This window comes from Hippocampus comes, unplaced genomic scaffold, assembly GCF_001891065.2.
Source record: "Hippocampus comes isolate QL1 unplaced genomic scaffold, H_comes_QL1_v1.1 scaffold261, whole genome shotgun sequence".
Taxonomy (NCBI): Eukaryota; Metazoa; Chordata; class Actinopteri; order Syngnathiformes; family Syngnathidae; genus Hippocampus; species Hippocampus comes.
In genome coordinates this window covers 268,208-279,328 of record NW_017805824.1, presented here as the reverse complement: position 1 = coordinate 279,328, position 11,121 = coordinate 268,208, and the positions used below count along the sequence as shown (strand labels likewise).

The window sequence follows — 11,121 nt, the reverse complement described above, 5'->3', positions numbered from 1 at the left end:
ACCGGCAGCTTGTGGACTCTCACAAGTCGATTGAGAGGGGTGTAGTGTAAAAACAAACAAACATTTGTGTGTCTGTACATGTTAGTAATATATATTTTTATGTTGATCCTCGCTGCACCCTAATAATCCTAACATCCTCACTTTCACAAAAAGTACAGTGAGAATAGTAATAAAACAAGTCCCCTTTAACTTCCGGTCGCAGGTGATGCGTCACCGGAAATTGTTAGCGCTCCGCTCAGCAATTTGCAATTGCACAGAGCTGATATCAGAGCTGTTGCGATATAGCTTTTATTATAATTATCAGTCAAATCTCGTTTCGTGTAAAATTCACCGATGCCATTGGCAAAGAATGGCAATCGGGAGGGCCGAGAGAAGCATTTTAAAACGGTACGCCTGAGCTACGACAGTTAACAGGCTGCAAAAGTGTGTCGCATACCTCCGCGCCTGGTCTCCCACGAAGGTAGGCAGTGATTTCCTTTTAACAAACTCAGTCTTGTGTGAACTTTATTTTTCTGTTCATCTTAGCGGCTGGTATGGCTGTTGCTCATTGCGTGTGTAAGTGCGGGCGTGCGCGATAACGGGAGGAGGTTGGTTGATCGAAAAGTTAGATCTTCGGTCCAAAAGGTTTAGGCACCGCTGATGTACATGTTGTCCACCCCAGATTAGTAAATAAACTTCAGAACGTAATACATTTCCAACATCTTTTATTAAAAATGCAGTTTTAATGAATTCAACTTCATTATTGAAGTCACCTGGCATAAGTGACAAGTGCAAACTGATTGCAATGTTGTGATTCATTTCGGCAAACAATGTCATTGAGAGAACATTTTTTTTGCACTGTGCCAAAACTGAACAAAGTGGAAAAGGTCATTTAAGTTTTCTTTACAATTAAGCTCAGACACTGAAGTGTGCTCTCTTGGACAAGTAAAAGGAGCAAAATGAATTCCAAACTGTCTTTTCCCTCAAAATCCCAAATCCCTGATTTAAAAAAAAAAATACTATATATGTTAATGAATGCACATTAACCTAAGCACAGTATCCACGATTCAGTAGGAGCCATTTGTTATGAAGGACTGGAACATGTGAAGAGCTGGACCTGGAGCCCACTGTGGCACCATGTGACCTGCACCCTGGAAACAATTATTCAGTACAACATTGGAGTAAAACTAAATGGAGTAAAACTATTTTGATTTACCTTCACTGTCAGGAAGGTAACGTTTCCATACTGCTGGTAGAATCCTGCGACCTGGTTGTCAAGGTGCCAGGGTTGATACCTAGTGGTGGCCTGGGAACAACATGAAGACATTAGATTTGACTATCTCTGCGCAAACCTCAAATATCACTGGCCTCTGGTGGCATGTTTGTTCAACCATTAACTTGACATCCTCATAGATTGATCATCATCAAGATAGGCCAATAAAGTGGAAAAATAACAAACACGTTGACTGACCAATAGTATAGATTTGTGATAAAATAAGAAATTTCCAAAATTGTTTGCCTGACGCCATGACAACGTCCTCTACCTACTGGCTCGATGCTAATATGCCAGCTAATACTCTTCATGAGCCTCATGTGTGGGTGGTTCGTTTGTGTAGAATAGCTTCACTACTTCATACACATGTACAGTAACTTGGGTTTACACGTGCAATAGAGTTGATGCTTTAGTTTATGGTGTTTTGCCACCATCTTTGCACAATTACAAACTCTGTAGGGGGGTGCTACTGAAAATAAGTTTTACAAACCTGCACATTGTGAAGAAGAAAAAAAAAAAAACAACAGTGGGCGACTGGTTAGCAGGTTTGCCTTCTATTGCTAGGGTGCAGGGTTCGATTCTGCCTCTGGCCTTCCTGTGTGGAGTGTTTGCATGTTCCCCCCGTGCCTGCGTGGGTTTGCACCGGGAACGCCGGTGTCCTCCCACATTTCAAAAACATGCATGGCAGGGTATGTGATTGTGAGCGTGAATGGTTGTTTGTCTATGTGTGCCCTGTGATTGGATATAACCAGCCTACTGCCTGAAGACAGCTGGGTTAGGCTCCAGCACACTCGCGACAATAAGTGGATTATAAAGTGGATGAATGAAAAATCAAACAAGGGTTAGGGATCAATAGTCGGGCGTTACCTCTATGCCAAGGTCTTCCACAAACCACTGATCTCCCAGGAAGTTGCAGGCCATGTCCGTGTCCCCGTTGTAGACGAGTGCTCGAAGGCCAAACGAAAGCAACTTAAGATACACATCTTTCACTGATGCGTACAGGCTGGTGTAACCCTGCCCGACAGTCTCACTACAGACAAGACAAGAAGCGTCAATGAATTAACACAAGGAACAGGACAATGAGTGGACCATTGGATTCTTATTTCTGTGACCATCACGTGACAGCTGATCATGAGGTTAAGCGTCACATTCAAGCAACCATATAGAAAACGTACCCCCATTTACAACAACATAAAACATTTTAGAAGGGCACTATTATGGTCTGCATCAAGCAAACGAAGCTCAGATTTGGTTATGAACTATTCGGTACATTTAAAAATGTTAGGATGGACACTGCCAGCACAAATTGATGCTTCAGATTTTTATCCAATTGCTGTTTTACTACTAAAAATAAATCGATTAGCTTAATCAAATGTTTGTATCGGTGAGGTTATTTTTGTGCCCTTCCCTATGGCTGGAAACATCAGTATCCTACTACTACCCGGTACTACTAAGCCGCAACCAGCAGGGGGCACCCTTAACTACAAAGTAAACTGAGGGGGACTCCATATCCAGTATATATAGTCTTTCTTCTAAAAAACAAAGCGTAGGGTTGTAATTGACCTTCCCCAAAGTATTTTCTGAAGTTTTTAATATTCTGTGTACTCCAAGACATTGTGAATTTAAAATTTAACAACAATTTAATTTATTGAGACGTGCCTTTATGTATAGACATACAAGACAAGTACAGAGTTAATGGAGTGAGAGTCCCTTGTGTGTGTGTGTTTTGTCGCATGTTGAGAAATTAACAAAACGAAATCACGAAGCCACAACTACTTTCATTTGTTTTGCACGCAGTGGCCCAGTTCGTTCGCACTGCTGCCTCACACCCATTCAGAGAAAATAGATTGATTGTTACCATGGAGAAATTGGCTTTGCTGTCAAAATTCCGTGAATGTAACTGGTCAAATAAATTGTCTCGAAATTAAACCACACTCTTTAGTAACACCACGCACACTATCCAAAATTAATGACAACAAAGAACTTGTCGTGCAGAGTGTTGGCGTTCGAACATACCTGCACAAGTCCCATGGTGGCAGCGTGTCCGGAATATGCAAGGCTTTCCTGACATCGCCCCTGTTGAGCCAGTTGACTTGAGCCGTGCTATTAATGCAGGGGGGGACCTTGCCCAGAGAGATGGAGAATGACGGCCCATCTGAAAGCTTCCCGCAAAGACTTTGGTCAACATCCCTTTTGCTTATCCTGTGTGTTGAATAAGAGTGTGCGCTCTCACTTACATTGTTGCTACGTTTGCGGTAGTTCTTGAACAGGTGACTCATTGCCCTCTCGTAGGCTGGGTGGAAACCACCGCGACCCTCACAGTTCAAGTAAAGCGCATACTCGTTAAGCCCACTGTTGTACACGATATTAAAGGCCACGCCGACCTGCAGGGAGATCAAAACAGAGGCAGACATTGCTCACCTGTGTGGCAAGATGAACAATGTACATGCAGGGCGCACGTACATACCAGCGTCTGGCATTTCTGCGAAGTGGAGTTGGAGAAGTCACATCTTTGCTTCTCGCAGCAATAAAGGTTGAGATCACGCCACAAGCTGTGCATAACGTACAACGTTACAATTGCAACCACAGCAGGAAAAAGCCTGACTCCGGATGCACCGATAACACGATCTCTGCTGATACTGTACATCTGTCTTCATGCTCAAAATACAACACATACGTTAAGGCACAGGTGTCAAACTCAAGGCCCGGGGGACAGATCCACCCCATAACATCATTTTTACATAGCCTGCGAAGGCAAATAGCCTTCACTTGTAACAACAGTGAGATATTGCAAGATTTTTTTTTGTGACCAACGCCCCCCACGCCCCCTTTTAAAAAAAATTGAAAACATTTGAACTGACTTCTGATTTCAAAACTAGCTATCCATCCATTTGTTGTGTATGTGTGATAACATAAAAGAGGGAGCATACATTTACATGACTTCACAGCCTAACAGCTCTCCAAGGGAAACCGTAACTGCGATGTGGCCTGTGACAAAAATGAGTTTGATGCCCCTGCTTTAAGGTAATCACAATAGACAATAACACTTTGTTAGCCAACTGATAAATGGATGAACTTTGCTCGGTCTTATATTTCTTTTTGCTCACTTTTTTAATTGTGAACACACAGCGGTAACATGGCATCTATCTTGAATATACTGTATACCAGACTTGGCATTTTTCTTCATCTCTTAGTCATCTACCGTTTACTCGATTTACTCCTGTCATAGTGCCCCCCAGTGTTGACATTGACTCATCACACAATACTTTTGTACTACATTTCAGTGAAATGTTTGGCAAGATTGTTCACATACCTGCTAAAATGCGAGTAGTAAAAAAAATAAATAAATAAATTCAAAGGAAACCACCGCCATGTATAAGAATTGTTTTCGAACAATATTTGATTAAAATAAAACATTTATCATAATTTTAAGCTCGATGGCCTGATCAAGAAGAGGTTGTTGGTGATTACTCAAATGCAAGTTTAAGCTGTCTGAATATTTACATCAAAGCATTCCTAATTCTGACTTTACCTCTGTTAATCATGTGTTTGTGATAGTTCAACTATTCTGTAGCTATTCATCCATCCATTATTTGAGCCGCTTATCCTCACAAGGGACGTGGACGTGCTGGAGACGGTCCTACACTGTAAATTACAACCGCAATAATTAACCCCATTAATTTATGTCCTATTTTACAGTGTCAATCAAAACTGGGCATTTTCACCTCAGTGCAGGCAGAATTTTAGACACAGCATCATCATAAGTGCTGAGATGAATGTTCAAAGACTGCGCAAGTTTATAAAATATAGTTCCTTCATCGAAAAGTAACTTACTCTTCTCCAAAGAGGCCGTGGTAGTAGGCAAAATAGATTAAAGTCTGGTCATTGAGTGCAAAGCTGCTGAGACCGTTTCCCACAGCAAATCCCTTGAAAAAAAAAAAAAAATAGAAATTAACATACAAATGACAGTGTAGCACAGTATACACTAACCACTTAGCGTGCCACAAGAAATGGTCCAGTTTTATCGGATTGATCCAAAAATTATTACATAGGGAAAATAAAACTTATTGTTGTCCTCTTTCTTTGCAAGCGACATATAGTGACAGGCAGAACAATTAACGTATGCTTCTATTCACACAACAGAATATAGTGTTCAACTAAACAATACGCACATCTGCGTGAAACATAAGACGGGATCATCATTTTTTAGTATACACAGAACTTTTTTTGGGGGGTTGGGGGGCCTTCTCCATTGCAAAATAACATCAACTGTATCATGCATTCGAGCTTAAGAATCTCACCTTAAATTTGATTTTGTCATCTCCTGTAGCAATGCGTAAACTGAGGGTTGGCACGTAAATTCCACCATAACTTTCTCCAACGATGAAAAAGTCATTCCGAGTGAAGCTCGGAAACTTGGCAAAAAAACTCTGCAGCGCTTTGTAATTGTCCTCGGCAACCTAAACAGGAGGCGTGAATTTATTTATTTTTTTTTTAGCTTCACGCAACAAGTCAATCATAGAATATATCACCTGATCATCATCCGTTGTGTAGTCACCGTCATTGGAGTAGGAGTAGCCGACTCCTGCGGGAGATTCTAAATATAGAACGTTTGCGATCTTGTTCCAGCTGAAAGTGTTCTCGTACAAAGTGGCTCCATCATCTCTTACCTGAGAGGAAATTAACAAAGAAAGTCACGTCAACTGAGTGTTTTTGCCACTTTTGCAAACTGTGGGCACACCCACATGGAAGGGTCCGTTCTCAGACAGGAATCCATCCAGCGAGCTGCAGCCTGGGCCGCCGTTGAGCCACAATACCAGCGGGTCTTTGACCGGGTCCCTCTGAGAGGTCACAAACCTGCACGAGACCCAATCCACCAGTTTTCACTTTCAATTATTCAAAGAAGCAAACGTATTGAGTATGGATATTTCGTACCACTCTTTTTTCCCCAGACTGATATTAATAAGTGTTCTCAGCCCAATACCAAAAGTAGGCCTACTTTTGATACATGACATTTCTATTAAACCAGTGACCGATAATTTTAAAGAAAGACCTTTCATTTATTTCTGACAAAAGGCAGAAGGCAGTTACTCTGTAACACGGAATCTAAGTTAAAATCAAAACATAAACAAATCCCTCTGATTTAGGATTTATTAGTAATAAATTCACAAATGTGGAAGTACAAAACAAATCTGACAACTCCCTGATTTTTTGTATTTGATCAAATTAGTACAAGAATGGCAATTCTTGTACTCCCTCCCTCCCCCAATCCAACTGGACATATTGTAGTTCTGTTTCTCACTGGAGAAAGGGTTGTGTACTTTTAATTGGAGCAGGGAGAAAAGAAATATGCAATTCATGAGTAGCACTTCGGCAGCACAGTGGCCGACTGATTAGCACATCCGCCTCACAGTCCAGAAGTGACGGGTTTGTTTCTGGCTCCGGCCTTTCTGTGTGGAGTTTGCATGCTCTCCCCGTGCCTGTAGATTTATTTTTAACTGAATACTTGGGTCTACTTGCTCTTACGCTAGTAATTATGCAGAGCACTACTTTTTACTTATCCTTGAGTCACATCATTTTCAAATGACAGCAGTCTTATAGGAATATAATTTTTGTCTACTCAACCCACTTCTGATGAGCACAATGGAAATATACCTCTGCACATAATTTTTCTTTTTTATTCCCTCTACGCTATCAAACCTGTGCCTCTGATTTGCTAACGTTGTGATCAGAATATCAAACGCTAAACTGGCTAATAACATTAATATAGACAGTACAGATTTTTTTCAAATGTAAAGAGTTTAAAAAAAGTCGTCAGAAATATTAATACTCAAGTGTGCGTACCTTGAAAAAAAATCTAAGCACATTTTATTTAAAAAATAGTTACTTCTTATCACTGAGACTGATTGACTTCAAAACAATATAGTAAAACGAATGCAATCACGTGACCACTACGAGTACTTATTCTCAAGTGTGTTTTTCATGTCGCTTACCAATAATGCAGAAATTTGCCGGGTCTGGCCTGGACGTGTCCCGACCACTGACGGAAGTTGGGTTTGAAAGTCATACCGGGGAGATTGCTCACCTCGTCGGGGGCATAATGAGCCCAAGAGCCAAGCCAGAAGACGGCTAACACGGATAAAAACAAGACCGACGGGTGACCCTCGGCGTACATCTTCTGACCTCAAAGATCAGCTAACTGAAGGGGATAATAACATCTGAAGCGAGCCTCGTTTTTATATCCTGGCGCGTGACTTCCTTGTAAAACAAGTCACGTGACGGCGCTTGTTCGTCACGTGCACAAATGCCAATCGCACTTTGGTTGCTTGATTTTGCAACTTTCACCAACACATTAACCTACTTTTAAAATTGGTTTCAAAACCTTTAGCAACTTTTTTAAAAGGGATTTAAACTATTACTAAAATGGGCTAATTTTCCTCGATGGCACACAAAGAATTTCTGTCACAGTCTGAGTGATACTGTTTTTCACTTTCGAAATGCAATATTATGAATACACATTATGCACCTCAACAGTTTCATACGCCGTACATACTGGGCGTATTGCAATTTATCAATTCACGAGTACTACTGCTTTTTCGACCAGTTTATATTACTGTGCATATTTTGCGTGGAAAAAGACTCTCACCCAATCCCCAAACAATTCTTTTCGTTTTAACTGTTGAACTGTCCAAGATTGTAATCAGTTCCAGTTCTTCAAGTGGAGAACTGCCTTCCATTGGCAGGTTTGCACACCAAGGAAAATCGTATCCCGTTGCCATGGCAACACTTGTTTGAAGCAGCTCGCAATTACGTTTCCAGATATCTGCAAACGAGATTACGAACCATGGTGAGCTAAAGTTTGTTTGTACTGAGTTTGCCTTTAGAATTATAATGAGGTGGATGAATGAGCTGTATTAGCTTTACAGCATGACATTAAAAATGAAATGTTTTGGCTAACGTGCTAACTTTGAACAGTCGCCTAAAAAGAAGAGCTCGGGTAAAAAGTCAACCAAGGTCAAGTCTGCTGCACTCATAGATGGACTCACGAAGGACGAGCTGTCCAAGGAGCAGGTCGGAATGAAAACCTTGCGCGGGATCCTATGCGCAGCTTCTTCCCTGTGATATTAATGTTGATGTACCTTACTAATATAACGTTACTTCCGCGCAGGGCTTGGTCTCTGTATGTGCCAACCGTCTAATTGTGGTTTGTTAATTTTATCCATGGTGACAAGTGCAGAATTTATGCCAGGAGCATTTTTTTCTTAGGATTAAAAAAACACTTGTGAAATTGCTCAAGCAGGTTGAAAATTAACAAAAATATAGTTGCGATGTGGTTGACAACATGATAATTGTAGGAGCGGCGTTGTTCACCGTTCGTGCGCGTTACATGGATCTACAGTGAGTCTCTTAAGACTCCGCGAGTATTATGCACTGCAACCTACAACACATTAATAGGTACATTGTTAAATTAATATCTCTCTGACAGTCAATAAACTAATCATTATTTTGGAAGGCACATCTGTTGTGTGTATTGTTGTGGGTAGAAATTACGTGACGCTACGGCAATAAAATTGATTTCTGAATTCTAGATGATAGAGCACATTGTCATCCTGCGAGAGCAGCTGGACAGAGAACGGGAAGAGAGGAACTACTTCCAGCTGGAGCGAGATAAGATCCACTCCTTTTGGGATGTGACCAAAAAGCAACTGAAGGAGGCCGTGGCCCAACTCAGAAATGAAGAAAAGAAGATTGAGGAGGATGAGGAACGCCACCTTGTAGAGATTAAAGTAGGTAACTAAAAATCTTTTGCACAGCTTGATGGAAAGTCAAGCAAGTATCCTGTTCAGGGTCGTGGATGAGCTGCTGTCCATTTCAGCTGACTTTGGGCATGTCCTAACTCCCTGTGGAAATTTACTGGAAACTTTGCACCCAATTCCAACTCTACCTCACTGCAAAGTGTATTCGCAATCACTTGTAAAATTAACTGCATCTTTCCGTGACATCAGGTGTACAAGCAGAAAATGAAGCACCTGTTGTGTGAGCACCACAACAACATCTCTGAGCTGGAATCAGACCGTGTCACGACTGCTGAGGTGAGAGAGAAAGAACAAGCCCAGCTGGAGAGGGAGCTTCATAAGAGGACGGCAGCCATCAGGAACGACATACACCAGCTCGACATTGAAAATCTTGTCAGTGAGCTGGAGAAGGTGAGGACATCGATTTATTTTTCAACGCATCTATTTTCAACTCAATGGATGCTAATATGCATCTCATTGAGATATACTTTTTCTCTGCTATCCCAAAAGGCAAGGAAAACAAATTCCTTGTGTGTTTTAGATACTTGGCCAATAAAGATGATTCTGATTCTGAAATGACTGGTTTGATTGACCCATTTGTCAACAGGGACATAAAGAAGAAGTGGCCAAAACAAAGAAGAAGTGGGAGGATCAACTGTCAGGTAAACCTCCAATCCTCCAACGGCATTTATTTACGTGAACAGTGAAAATCTGTTTTTGTTGGGAATAGGGACCAGTGAAAGTCCACAAATAATTGACGCAACTCTTTGTCGCTGCATATAGATGCCACAAGATGACAACAAATTGAACACTTAAAATTAAGATAATAAAGCATGCAGCTGTGCCTCAGCTCAATCAGCAAGCGAGTCTCTTCTCGATTGGGGCTTCGCATTTTTTTGCAGATGGGTGTCCACAGACACCATGTTAAGTAATTTTACACCATAAAAGCTATGCACAATTAAACACAATATCAGTTGCAAGAGCAGGACAAATTACAGTCAACCATATACCTGTACTGTCTTTTTTTTTTTCTATAAGTGCAAAGAAGTCACCTTGTTTCAATTGCCGCAGACTGTAATCCAAGATTAAAGATCTTAGTTTTATTTCTTTTTTGTGTTACATTAATCCTTCATATAAAGTTACTTGAAAATCAGGTTGTTCCTTCATGTCCAAAAGCTCCTGTCTCCCCAAGTCAGAACCATCTAAGCCCACAACTTAATTCTATGTGACATCATTTTAAACAAGTATGCTACTAAAGCTTTGCCATGTTATTTAAGAGAGTGACATCATTTTGACTGTTGACCCAGACCTAGAGTACATGTCGTTTATACTCTCCCATCAAGTCCAGCGATGTTCATTTACAAAGCATGACAGCACCATGCTTCGAGGTCCAGGTCGCATGCAGCTGGAGCCTGTCCCCGGTGACTCTGGGCAAAAGGTGGACTATAACCTGGACGGTTAACCAGTCAGTCGCAGGGGACATATAGAGACAACCGTTCTTATTGACATTCAAATAGTCAGTGAGTGAGAATTCGACCTACGGTGCCTGCGCTGAAGTCCGGTCAATGTACCTACAATATTTGTAGCTCACAATCATGAACTGATGTTGTGTAAGTATTGTATTCGGTAGTTATATTGTTCAAGCACAAACTACCTTCACATGAGGCTCAGCAATTGTATGAGCTAGCAAACTAGCCTAAAGAACAAACTAGTAAATAGACGAGATGTCACACACGTGGAAACAAATAATGCGCACAAATGATAGAAATCATTAAAATCATCTTGAGATATTTGCCCACAACAACACAAATTGGATGGCAAAGTAGACTACGCGAGCTATAAATAACTTCATAGGGACAGAAGCAAAACCATTCTTTCGATTTCACTTTTAACTATCTGGTGCCAACAACAATGTCCGAACATTTTAAACAAGATGGAAAAACACTATCAATGTATTAAATTTAACCACGACACCAAGATTCCACCAGATGGTGCCAAAGGAATAATTTTATTCCTTTGGCCTGAACAAAAAATGCGTGTAACCAAGATGTTTGACAGAGGATTGGTGGTAAA

General features: G+C 41.0%; 2 protein-coding genes across 3 annotated transcripts in view; one reads left to right on the top strand and one right to left on the bottom strand.

Moving 5' to 3' along the window:
• Positions 1 to 185: 185 nt before the first annotated feature.
• The window catches only part of drc4 (dynein regulatory complex subunit 4), a 14,181-nt gene continuing 3,245 nt past the window's right edge, over positions 186 to 11,121 (top strand). The window contains exons 1-5 of one of the 2 annotated variants that reach the window (XM_019886859.1): positions 7,865 to 8,099; positions 8,228 to 8,323; positions 8,842 to 9,039; positions 9,259 to 9,459; positions 9,656 to 9,710. In XM_019886859.1, the coding sequence (XP_019742418.1) occupies positions 8,097 to 8,099; positions 8,228 to 8,323; positions 8,842 to 9,039; positions 9,259 to 9,459; positions 9,656 to 9,710 (553 nt within the window). In that variant the 5' untranslated portion in view covers positions 7,865 to 8,096. Of the gene's footprint in view, positions 461 to 7,864; positions 8,100 to 8,227; positions 8,324 to 8,841; positions 9,040 to 9,258; positions 9,460 to 9,655; positions 9,711 to 11,121 lie in introns of those variants that run through there. The other variant, XM_019886860.1, reaches the window with a different exon arrangement.
• Positions 688 to 7,520, bottom strand: LOC109525936 (lysosomal protective protein). Its single transcript, XM_019886858.1, has 11 exons — positions 7,246 to 7,520; positions 5,998 to 6,109; positions 5,785 to 5,922; positions 5,554 to 5,712; positions 5,087 to 5,178; positions 3,720 to 3,804; positions 3,490 to 3,636; positions 3,269 to 3,414; positions 2,120 to 2,282; positions 1,196 to 1,285; positions 688 to 1,130 (listed from the first exon to the last, which is right to left on the bottom strand). Exons 1-11 carry the CDS (start codon positions 7,425 to 7,427, stop codon positions 1,047 to 1,049), a joined length of 1,398 nt encoding a protein of 465 aa, XP_019742417.1. The 5' UTR covers positions 7,428 to 7,520; the 3' UTR covers positions 688 to 1,046.

Excerpts from the sequence above, each read along its gene's own strand:
- LOC109525936 (XM_019886858.1), bottom strand. The coding sequence starts at position 7,427 with ATGTACGCCGAGGGTCACCCGTCGGTCTTGTTTTTATCCGTGTTAGCC. Across the intron at positions 6,110-7,245 it reads GGCAAATTTCTGCATTATTG|GTTTGTGACCTCTCAGAGGG; the intron begins GTAAGCGACATG and ends GGTCTCGTGCAG. Across the intron at positions 5,713-5,784 it reads ACACAACGGATGATGATCAG|GTTGCCGAGGACAATTACAA; the intron begins GTGATATATTCT and ends CCTCCTGTTTAG.